The sequence below is a fragment of the Hipposideros armiger genome, unplaced genomic scaffold (assembly GCF_001890085.2).
Source record: "Hipposideros armiger isolate ML-2016 unplaced genomic scaffold, ASM189008v1 scaffold_594, whole genome shotgun sequence".
Lineage (NCBI taxonomy): Eukaryota > Metazoa > Chordata > Mammalia > Chiroptera > Hipposideridae > Hipposideros > Hipposideros armiger.
Genome location: NW_017731944.1, coordinates 795,901 through 808,177, shown reverse-complemented (window position 1 = coordinate 808,177; position 12,277 = coordinate 795,901). Strand labels below are relative to the sequence as shown.

The 12,277-nt window shown below is 43.6% G+C and overlaps 1 protein-coding gene across 1 annotated transcript in view; it reads right to left on the bottom strand.

Annotated features, from left to right (window-relative positions):
• The window catches only part of PARM1 (prostate androgen-regulated mucin-like protein 1), a 95,335-nt gene that overhangs the window by 12,319 nt on the left and 70,739 nt on the right, over positions 1-12,277 (bottom strand). The window contains exon 3 of the mRNA XM_019624583.1: positions 3,232-3,310. Within this exon, the coding sequence (XP_019480128.1) occupies positions 3,232-3,310 (79 nt within the window). The remainder of the gene's footprint in view (positions 1-3,231; positions 3,311-12,277) is intronic.

Genomic DNA, 12,277 nt, shown 5'->3' with positions numbered 1-12,277 from the left:
CACACACACACACACACACACACATTTGTCAGTTGAGCCAAATGTATTTTTGATGAATGATTAGCGGGGCTTTCCAAGAATCTTGGAAAATAACACTTGAGGGGGTTTTAGCATAGCCTTAAGATTCATGAGCACTATTAACTTCCTTATGTTACCATTTTGCCAAAATAATTAATAGAGCAGCAGAATGGGGTTTTCCTTAGGGGTTTTCCAAACAGGGGTCTGATCACTTTATCCATCCTTAAATTTGTAGTGCCAAAGATAAATAGCAACCTTATACTTTTCCACTGGGGGCCTTTCTATTATACATTTTAGAGGGAGGACCTATATGGGGGAGAGAAACCATGACTAATTCAATTTAATCACTCCCAAAATGTATCCAAAGTTGAGAATGCCTAAAGAAAATATACTTTAAAATTTTAAAATAAAAAATGTTATATCATTTTAATCAGCACTCATTAGAACCAATTTTAACGGCATGCTAACAAAATTTTCCAAACACGGTAACTTCTGTGGTGGCAGGACTGTGTCTCATCACTGATGTGACCCCCATGCTTAGAAGGGTGCTTCGCACATGGCTTATGCTCCGTGGCTATCATCAAGCAACTGTCCTACTGTTGGGGTCCCTTCCAGTTGACCACTTTGATGATGATGATGATGATGATGATGATAATGGCAGCAGGGTTATGTACTTGGGAAGCAGTGTCCATTAATCCTCACAGCAACGCTGCTAAGTAGTTAAAATTACGGCCCTTATTCTACAGGGGAGGGAAGTGAGGGTTCGTGAAACTCCATAACATGCTCGGGTCACACCAGAACCAGCTACAAAGTGGTAGAGCTGGGATTCAAAACTAGATCTCCCTAAGTGTGGAGACCGAATTCTTATCACTGCCTGTCTATAGTCAGTGGTAGGTTTGAGATGGTCAACTTGAATTCTTGCCTGAAGTCATGAGGAAGGGTCCTTAGGGTATTTCAACATCATTTTTGGCAAATGTGTAGTAAGAGGGAAGAATTTCTATTTCAAGCCACACTCCAGTGGAGGTCATATGTTTGGCGACAGTGCTTCAGAAACTGATCATTGGTGATTCCAAAATGACTCTAAATGTACGCATGCGTCCCCCTTTTTGAGCAACTCCTGCCCCCATGCAAAGAAAATCTTTGTCAGATGGTGGGAATGAGGTTCCAAGACTAGTTCATAAAAGTCCATTTAACTTAGAATAAAACTACAATGTATCCTTAGTGATGAACTAGTAATGAAACCAGATGAAAAAGGGTACCACTCAGTTAGACATAATTCATAAAATTAAGTTTGCCGCTCAAGGAAATATAGGCTTAATGAAGAGATTTTTTTTTTTAAACACGAAGATTTATGGATGCTTTTTATAAAAGGCTTTTAAGCAGAGGTAGCACTGGCCCTTTAATTCCAATTTCTCATCAAAACCTGGTTTTCCTCTTCTTTGTACCTTAGACACAGGTGATATTACAGGGCGCTCTTGCACTTGACACCGTCATTAGATTGATTTGGTGCACATTTAGAATAAAAGATGGAGGGAGATAAAAGGGAAGGCGGAGGGGTGAGTCCCCTCGTGGGCGTTGGGCTGGGCTGGGGTGACTAGAGGAGATTAAGAGGGTGAGGAGAGAGGTTAGCAAAGGGGATGTGTGTACAGAGATGAGAAATTAAACACGTGAGCCACACATGGGGAACCAGGACAGGAGGGAAGAACAGGGTGTGCACACACCTCCTGCGGAAGAAGCACAGCTGTGGGGAGGAGACGTCAGGAGCGGCTGTGGATGTGCACGGCCAGTGTACGCAGTGTCTGCGTAACTGTGTATTCTTATGCCAAGGTGTTCACTCATTCAATTTGTTGAGCATCTTCTTTGTGCCCACCACTGTGCTCATCGAGAAAGTCTGGGTCCTCCTGGAGCTCACATTTTTGTCAGAAAAAGAGCCAAGAAACAAACAAACCCATCTAGAAAAATCAAATCAAATCATAGACAGTGGTAACAGCCAGGATGAAAGTCAGAGAATAAATAACGGGCACCAAACTGGAAGGGAAGTCTCCTGGAGAAACACGAGAGCCACGCCTGAGGAAGAATGAGAAGCAAAGCATTTCAGGGAGAGGGACCGAGAAGAGTGAAGGGCCTGGAGAGAAAAAGAACCGGGCGTGTTCTAAGGATTGGCTAGGAAGACAGTGCGACTGCAGCTCAGTGGTTAAGAAGGAGAGACAGATGTGATGAGTGAGAAGAGGGAGGCAGGAATGGGTCCAGGAATGAGCTTAAGCGCCAACCTGAGAGGATAGGATTTAATTCTAAGTGCCTGGGGAAGTACTGGGGGCTCTTAAGAGAGGGAGTGACAGGGTCAGAGGAGTTTCATAAAGATGGCTCCCGCTGTGGGGAGGAGAATGCGTTGGAGGTCAGAGAGTGGCTGTGCTTATCACCGCGGTGCGTGCCCTTCTGTCCCTTTTTACGGGCACCGCACAGACTGGCAAGTAATACTGTCACTTGCCATTTGGCATTTTACAGCTGAAAGGACATTTAGTGTGAGTAATGCGGTTTTGAGATTTTGGGATTTCATACAGCCGTAGACAACAAAAGTGCAGGCTCCCAGAGTGTTGCAACTTTCTATTTGGCTGTAAAAAGTAACAGCTCAGCTACCATCTGTGATCACCTTCATTCCATAACAAAAGATATTTTAAAACCCAAACTATAAGGACATACTCTCAGGGGGAAAAAAACCCACAATTTTATAGAAAATGCTACGCTTTCCTTATATTTTCAACATTTTGCTTTAGTACCAGTGAAAACTTCCTCACGGACTGGGTACACATCCACACATCAGTGTTCAGAACTTCAGTATTTAGGAACCACTGAGCCCACCCCATTTCACAGATGAGACAACCGAGGGTCGGGAGTCATATGGCTCCTTCCAGGTGACGAGGTGAGTTAAGGGTAGAGAGCCGAGGCCTCGGTCTCCTGCCTCCAGGTTCACTCTCACCCCATTACATCATCACGCTGTGTATTTCCGCTTACTTCTGCTTTGCCAAGGTTCAGATACTGTACAATATATTCCTACCCAGTGCAGAGCACACTGGCCATTTTCACTTCCCTGCCAGTATTTCTGAGAGCTAAGACACTTATTAATAAATAAACACTCAGCAAAACAGCTCTCAGCCTGAAGCCCAACAAAACGGAATTCTTTTCTTCATGAAGAAGAGTTAAGGGGCCTCTCACCTGATCTTCAGATATGCCGCAACTCCAAACACCAACAACACCACAGCGATGACGGTCACTGTAATGGCGGCGATGCTGCCTGTGAAAGAGGAAAGACACGGGAAGGAAAATGAGGCAGAGTACTCATTCAGGTCTTTCTGTGTAGAAGGTAGAGCTGGAAAAAAACCCAGGCTCTCACTTCTTTTTATCAAAATGCTTTTCATGCTAGGTGAGGTGAGGTAAATGGTCAATATTTATTAAGACCTTTTGGCTGGCTTGGAGGTCAGAGAACAGTCCACAGTAATATTTGATCATCTTTTTAATAATAACACCAATCTGTTGCTGCTGCTGCCGCCGCCGTTGTTTGCAGCAGTAGGGGATTTAAAATCTCCTGACATCCTTTTTTTTTTTTTTTTCCTTTTGTATGTTCTGGCTCTTCTTTCTGCCATTTGCAAAATATTGGGAGACTTGGGATGTTTTATTCAAGGGTTACTACAAAGTAATGTGGTTGGTTTTTAAATAAACCAGATACACACAGCTGTTTTCAGTAGTGCCAACTTCAAAGGGGCCATCCTGGTAGGAGATGCACTAATTTGAATGATGCCATCTAATCAAAGCAGTTTTTAAAATTCCTCATTAGGAAGTGTGTCCAGTTTCCCATCCTCAAAAGGTAAATTTGATTTTGTAGAGAATAAAGTCAAGTTAGGTGTAAAAAGAAGGTAAAGTCTCGTAGGTAACAGTATTTTTTGTTTGTAGAATTAATCAGGTGCAATTATAAAGTAACATGAATGTTTTATTGTGTAGTTTGAAATCTGGTTCCAAAGGCAACTATTAAGGGGCAGTTAAAAAAAAAACACCTTAGAGCATACAGCTTTGTAAGACTAACCATACTGCTTCCAATGATTACTACTTCGAAGCACAACCCTCTTTTTGTGTGAGCTTTGGGCTAATAATGTATAGACTTCAGTTTTATTTCACCTTCGAAATGCCCAGAATCAATTGAGCTCTTGTCCCCTATAGTTAAAGTGACTTTTTTAGCACTGATGCTGGTGTTAGGGACCCCATTTACTCTTTCAGGCTGCTGGGAAATTATTTCCTACTTCAACAAATGAATAGGACTTTGAAACACTTTGGAAAGAGCATCTGAGATCTGGAGTCTAAATATATGGATTCAAGTGTGGTTCCACCATGACTGGCCATGTAACCATGAGCTGCATACTTAGCCCCGTCCACTCGTGTACCACTCACCTGCTGTGACAGAGAAGGAAGGGTTCCTCTGTTCTCTCCCACAATCTTCAGAGGATTAAAGGAGACACCATGTGCAGCAAGCTAAAGCCCTTTCCAAATGCGCCGCCTGGAACTGGGGTCCATCTCTTGTGGACTAGGTTTCAAAGCTGATGGACCTGCCCCACCTTTTTGGAGATTTATTAGTTGTAGACTATTTTGCCATTTCTCCTTTTATTTTTCCCATCTCTTAGGAATGGCTTTTGTATATTGTTCTTGGCATTAGCCCTTCCACCAAAGGAATTAGAGTAAAGCTAAGAAGCAAATCAGTCTAATTAACTCTTTAGTAACTCCCCAAAAGTTTTAGGTGAGAGGAGGCTACGGCAGACATCCATGCCCCTGCTGGTTATAATTTCCAAAAAGAGGTTCAGTGCTAACATAGAGACTAAGGCCATAGCTTGGTGTGTCTACGCAGATTGACCACATTGCACCATTTCAGGGCTTCCACACTTCTGGACACTCACACACCCATTTCCTTGCTCCCAGAATCCTTTACAGCATGGTTAGTATAATTATCAATGCATTTCTCTTCCCTTTTTTATTATTGTGAAGATAGAATTATGATCCTAAATGCTCAAATGTGCAGACCAGATCAAATAGAGAAGGTTTGAGGTCAGGTCCAGTTATGAAAAGCCACCACTCCTACTTTGAAAGGCTGCACTTAACTTCTTGGCCTCCAAACTGTTCTGAAATTAGAACAATTCAAAGTTCACCAAAGCATCTTAAGAGCTTTTTTAAGAGCTTGTGAAACAAGAATTGTTACTGCAAAGTAAGGTGATGGGAGTACTTCAAGATTCAAAAACATGCAGTGATTGCGATTAGGGGCAATTTAAATAACTGACCTTTTAATTTAATTCCCTCTCCCCCCTCCTCATTTAAAAAAAATGGAAGAAAAAGAAGAATGTAGTTGATTTCTCTGTAAGACTCTTCTTTCTTGCCCAGGGGTAGTTTAATATAAGAAATTGTAGGTTTGACCTTTTTTAAAGTTTCTTCCCTAATTCCGAGCAGTTGGATCTCCTCCAACTCTGCCATTTACTGGGTTTATTTATATACCACCTCTTTCTAAAGATAAATCAGGCAGGGCCCCAACTCAAGTACTTTTTTTTTTTTTTTAACAGCAAGTGATAGAGTGACCCTCTTCTCCTCTATGTGACTGGTGGCTGTCAAGCTCTCAGTGTAACACCAGTATTCAAACAGGGCTCTTTGAGGCCACCTTTTCTTGTTCACAGAGGATAGTCTGTGTGACCAGAGCTGAAATTAACAGGTAATTTTCCACCTGATGGGTCCTGGAGGGCAGCAGAGTTGAAGGGCACTTCTGAGGGTTGAAACTGCCCAATATGAGGCTAAAACATGTCTCTTTTAAAGTAGATTGTACTTAGACCATTGTAGCTATTCTGCCACCCACCAGCCCTTCTCAGAGGGTGCCATCCATGGGAACAAGTGTCCTCTGGAGCTAGAAGACCTTTATCAGGCCCCTACCCTCAACATCTTGTATCCTGAGCTCTCTGTCACCTCCATAGCAGCTGCTACCTTCAGAAGCAGCCAGGAACCTCACCCTGGGAAGTTCCACACCTCAGGGCATCATAGTTTGAGCATATGAGGAGGTGGCTGAGCCAACATTAGCACAACTTTATATGGTAACTGAAAAGGCTTGATTTCCTCCTTGTGAAAACAAATGTCATTTTCCTCTGAGTTCTGTTTAAACTACACTGGAATTCCCCATCTCCTCCTACTCCTTCTTTGCTCAAAGTGGGGCAGGGAGAGGGCGCATGAGGAATGTGTGGCTAAGGGGGGGGTGTGCTTTGCCCTGTGAGGAAGATGGGGACACTTAGTGGGTAGGGCACTGGGAGTGGGATGGGAAGGGGGCTGGCATTGCCGTTCTTCCTCGTTGGGATTTGGAGTTACAGACTGAGTGTGACTCACACTGTAAAGCCCTGGAGCCAGGAGAAAATAAGAGAGAATTGGAGGAAACTTATCTGTATATTTTATGAGCCAAGATATAAGAATATTCCACTGTGCTTGCACATTCCACTATGCCAACATGTTGCCTGACCAGACGGCTGTTGGAGATACGTGAGCCAAAGCCTCCTTACATTTTGGGCCTCTCTGATGGCTGGGATTTCTCAGGGTACCATTTTACCACTTTCACAACAACCCAGAACAACAAAAACAAAAAATCAGAACAAGCTGAAGGATACATTTGCAAGGCCATTACTTCGGGCTGGCACGGTGCCAAGCACTTTATAGCTATCATCTCATTTCATTGTCTTCATGAGATGAGTAGAATTATTCCCATTTTATGGATGAGAAAGTTATGGCTCAGAGGGATTAAGAACTTGATTCAGGTTTCACAATCTGGTAAATGATTAAGCTAACATTTGAACCCAGGACTATTCCATTCCAGGTTTTGCATTTTTAATCATTAGGGTACTGGTTACTTCCTTGGCCCTTTTCTCAGGTTGGCCAACTCTTACTCTTCCTTCATGATAATTAAATATCAATCCTTCTGAAAAGCTTTCCTGACATCCCCCAAGCAAATAACGGTGTTGTGTGTTAGCTCTGTGTCTGCTTCTTTCAAACACTGTACTTTGTTTATGAGCTTCCCCAGGCAGACTTGATTCATCTTGCATCTGTTCCCTCTTCTCCCCACACTCTTAGCACTGACCAGTCTGTAGCCCATCGTGGGCACTCAACTCATTTAATGTCAAATGAATAAGTATAATACTGACAAAAACAAAAGAGAAAAGATAACTGGCAGTTTTTGAGCTCAATCACTGTGCTAAGAAAGTTCCCAAGCAACAGGCTCCCTACCTATTATCCATCTTGGAATCCCCTGCTCCAGGTTTTACCTGGGTATGTACTCCTGTGACTCTACAGCTATGCTCCAACTACCGCAGCCTGTGCTTGTGAGTCCCCATGGATGACTGAGCTGGAGGAGAGTTATTTTAGGAATACAGTCTGAATAAAGTCTGATAATATTCTTGAGGTAGCCAGAGCAAGCTCCCAGAAGGCCATGCTACTCGTCAGACTAACCAAGGAACCGGGCTGCCCTGGGAGTCATTACTTAGCCTGTGCTGACTCTGTTCTGTGCCCTGTGCAGCCCTGCAATAAACTGTGGCCTCATTTTAAGGGGTCTTTCCCCCAACACCTGCCTCTCATGCCACAGACATACCCCCCTCTTTATCACAGTCCTGCTAGTCCTTCACAGACACAGGAAGTCTTCTACACTCAGAAGGGGCGCTCCTTTCCAAATTTTTTCCCCCCTCACTTGGCTAAAGGTGCCCTCCTGTCTTCCTGGGCTTAGTTAGCAATATTCCTAAATTTCAAATGTTCCTCTGGGGACTCTTCTTATTGAGCCATTTTCTTTTTTCCTCACTTTAAACATGAGAGAAATGTTTTTCACCTGCCTTCTTTGGCATGATACTTGCCAATCATATGCAAAATGATAATAGCAGGGTGTGGTGGGGTGAACCTGAACAGTCCTTGAAAGAAAGAGCTTTCTTAGGCTTTTTAAAAAAGTTGTCATTGCTCTGAGAGGGCTGGGGCTAGAAGAGGTGATGGTAGAAAGTTTCCAGGGGTGACAAAAAGGTAAATGTTTTGATCCTATCTGTAGATGATTCCTGAACTACATTCTCCTTGGAAATGCAACAGTCAGATTAGTTAGAATGCATGTGTAAGTACTTTGACCAAGTTCCCGGGTGGGTGTGTGTGCATGTGCGCGTCTGATCTATTTTAAGAGCCTTTAACAGCCCTCTTGACTGTTTTTCAATATTCTTGCTATTTTCTTCCCTTGTCCTGGTCCGGGGAGTAGGTAAGAAGTGGAGAATAGGAGCAGGTGGCCACTTCAGAGTGTGTGGTGGCTCCTTCATTCAAGGTCACCAAGGGGACAGGAACCTTTTGTCTCAAAGGAATTCTTTCTCTTTAAAAGCATCTGTCTGCATGTGCTGGAGAAGAATGTGGTGGCTGCTGAGGAAAGGGGCTTGAAGGTTAGACTTCTGTGTGTGCCCCAATGCTCTTTGTTACCCTAGGAAAAGACTCTTACAACTTTATAGCAATGATCTCATATCACAACTCCTTCCTCCAAACAATGACAATAGTAATACACAACAACAACAACAACAATAAAAATAATGGCAATGAATAATTTCTTGTTACTTACTCTGTGCCATGGCTGTTCTGTAAGCTTCTGTTATTTCAATTCATGTGAGTTTCACGAGAACTGTATAATGTAGGTACACTTGTTATCTCAATTTTATAGATGAGGAAACTGAGGCACAGAGAAACTAAGGGCCCAGAATGACATGGTTGAATCGGGACACAAGGGCAGGCTCTAGAGTCCATGCTGTTACCCATGAGGCTGTCTTGCCACCCTACACTCTCGTGATAGATCCGCGTCTGCTTGTGGTTAATACCTGTCACTCTGGCACTTCCTGTCTGCTTTCTGTTGGCTGTCCAGGAATCAGGCCTACCTTGGGGCTGGGTGGTGGTTTGGGTCCTCTTGGAGTACTGGCGAAGGTGGGTCAGAGCTCAATAATTGAGAATAATTGGGAGCGAACTACAATAGTTAGAAGCAGAAAACAGTCACAGAACGGTGACCTAAGAAGGATAGAATGTGTTGTGGTCCAAAATAACTGCTGAGAGTGCTGCCAAATGCTGCACCTTGCAGTACATTAAGTAACCCAGGGTATAGCTTTTTTGTTTTGTTTTTGTTTTGCTTTGGGTTGTGTATGCATGCACGTGTGTGTAGGTTGTGATACGGGAGAGAAGATGGAAAAAGAAAACCTCAGTTTTCGGATACTATCACCTAGGTGGATTCTAATTTTATCAGTATTGAAGGTCACTTTGCCTTCTGGCCTTGAGGTCTGCTTGAGTTTCACTTCTGTTTTCCTCCCACTCTACCCCACACCATGGGAAGCGAAGCTTATCTCACTCTAACCCTAAATCAATGCCGTAAGCTTCTCATGAATGAGCACTATGGGCTCCCCTTGAGCTAGGATGGTACAGGTTGTAGAGAGGCAACAGGCCAGGGTGCTGAGGTTTCACCACCCAGGCACAGAGACAAGTGTCAGGCCCCAGGCATACAGGGGAGGATGGGACTAGATGGACAGACAAGCAGGTGGGTGAGGGGGGTGGTCGATGGTGGGTAGTAACAAACTCTGTATTTCTGCCTCTGACCGGGCAGAAGGTGTATCTATAAAAGCTGGAGCAGTCTTGGGAAGCGGTGGGAAGGAAGCTGCCCGCTGAAGGATGGGCAGGGCTTGAACAGACAGCAGCGAAGTGCAGGTCTGAGGCAAGAGCCAGCGAGATGGAGCACGGACAGCTAACACTTCCAGGCTTGAAGCATCAGCACTGCCCCTGGAAACAGAGCACCTCAGATGGTGTCCTTGTCTAAAAAACGGCAATAACCTTGGTCCTCTTCACTTCCTAGGGCAGTGGAAGGGTCTGGAGAGATGAAATGCTTTGTATATTCACGCAAATGAAGAGGGCTGTTGGGATCTTTGCACAGTCCAGCCCCTTCACTGTATGGATTAGGAGGCTGCAATACTGAAGGAGTCAGAATGACTTACCCCAGGTCACACAATGTACAGAGCGGATAAAACTAAGGCTACAGTCCACATTAGAGGGTGCGATGGAAACTAACACCCAAACTAATGGTTGGGTACGCAGGACCAAATCATGGAAAATTCTGAAAGCCAGCCACGGTGTTTGGGTTTGACAGTGAGGTGACTGGGATCCATGGAAGTGTTTTGGACAGACGGGTGATGGGCAAGAACCTTGTGAAGTCCAGTCTGCTCTTGGAAATCATCCCAATGACCTCTGCTCATTTTGGGCACTCTTTTCCTAGCTGTTTGCCTCTTTACTTTGTAGGGAAGAATTTGTTAACTTATTCTAGTATATAACTAATATGAACATGTGTTGCTGTGGGTGGTTATTCCTATACATGCAAGATAAAGATGCATGAAATACACTATTATACTAACGGTTTTATGTGAACATGTTCTACCTGCCCTCTAGACAGTCATTTAAAGCCAGGGACAGGAAGTATTTGTGTAGGCACCAAGTAAGAAATCCATAAAATAACTGATTTCTTCTGAAAGCATAGCTATTTTTTAAATTGAACTTTTTTAGTAAAGATACAAAAAATAAATCTCCTTTATAAGGCATACAGCCTGCATGCGAATATGCTACAGAAGTGTTTTTAATTAACACGACGTAAGTTTGTCTCAGTGAATTAGTCCTTTTCCCCAGTGCCCCATCCCCCCAAATCTTTAAATCATTAAAGTACTGCTTAGTCATTTCTTCACAGAGTGGCAGAGGTAAACTTTATCAAAATTAGTCAAATTTTACCACACCTGGAATCTTTTACCTCATGTTTATACTCTTACTTAAAAGCTAGCTAGTGGGCAGGCCTGGTCAGTGAGCAGACTTGGGATTCAAACTTTGGGGCAGAGTCCCCAGTATCTACGCTTTTCCCACTTCCTGTAATCAGGAGGCCTGGTTTGGGGACAGGCTTTACTTTTATCTAAGAGCATTTTACCTACATAGGTAGCACAGTTAAAAATGTATAGAAAGCTGTAAGTCTCTGTGGAGCTAAGAAGAGATTTGCACTTGCATTTCTGTCTCAGAAAGCACATCTGCTGTGCTTTAAGGTCACAGGGAGCTCGGATTTGCAATGAACAACCCAGGACACGCCAGTCAGCACAGTCCGGGGTTACCATGGTTTTAAAGATTCTTCACTTCACTGACAATTACGATCTTTCCCAGCACAAATGAGGCTTATCTCCCATCTGGGCTTTATTATAACTACCTGTTTACATCGCCTGATCCCAGCTCTCCTTTGACACCTGTAATGTGTGAACTACACTGGATTTCTAAGAATAGCAAAGGGTGTACCTCATTCCCGTCCCCATAGCATTATGACAAGCCTGTGACAGCATAGCAGCCATAGGTCAATGTCAGAGAGGATTCCACTCAGTCAGTTGGCCAAAAGGTGCTGCCCAGATCAAAAGGATCCTACAGGGAATGAGAATTCCTCCCAAAACATGGGTGACTCCTCCATCTAAATGCTATCAACAGACTCTCCTCAAAGACTGCTCTGAATTCAGTCTTACCTTAACAGTTTTCAGGGGACATCTGTAGTTTTGTGCCAAGAACAGTAATAGAAGCAGTCAGAAAAAACAATCCTAGTCATAAAAATCCTAGAAGCCATCATTACTGTGGGCTACCCTGTGACAGGCACGGAGCTAGGCAGTGCAGGGCATGCATCTCCATATTGGAGTTCAGGAAATAAAGCAGTTAACAAAAATCTGCTCGCCTGGTTAGTGGGCAGAAACGGGATTCAACCCCTGAGGCTAGATTCCCCAAACCCATGCTTTTACCACTTCCTGTGATGAGGAGACCTGACATGGAGACTGGCTTTATGAAAGCATTAGCTGAAGAGTTTTGGGCAAGTCACCTTAAGCCACCCTACCTCCATGGCCTCATTTGTGTACCTATCTCTACTCAATCATTCACACAACTGATGTTTACTGTGTGCTGAACTGTGGTGAAATACTCACTTCCTCTCAGCCTCCTTTTTACAATTTAAATAGTGCATTTAAAATGCTTTGTCCATCAAGAATGTAACACAAAGGCCCCACTTAAGCTCCAGGAACCTCTTACTCAAAAAAACTCTGAAGCCAGGAAAGAACCTTGAATCCAGATGAGATTTGAGCCAATTTGGGTATTAGAAATGAGTGAAGACTGCAAGTTCAAGTTTTGCTTCCAGCAAGATCATGACGAA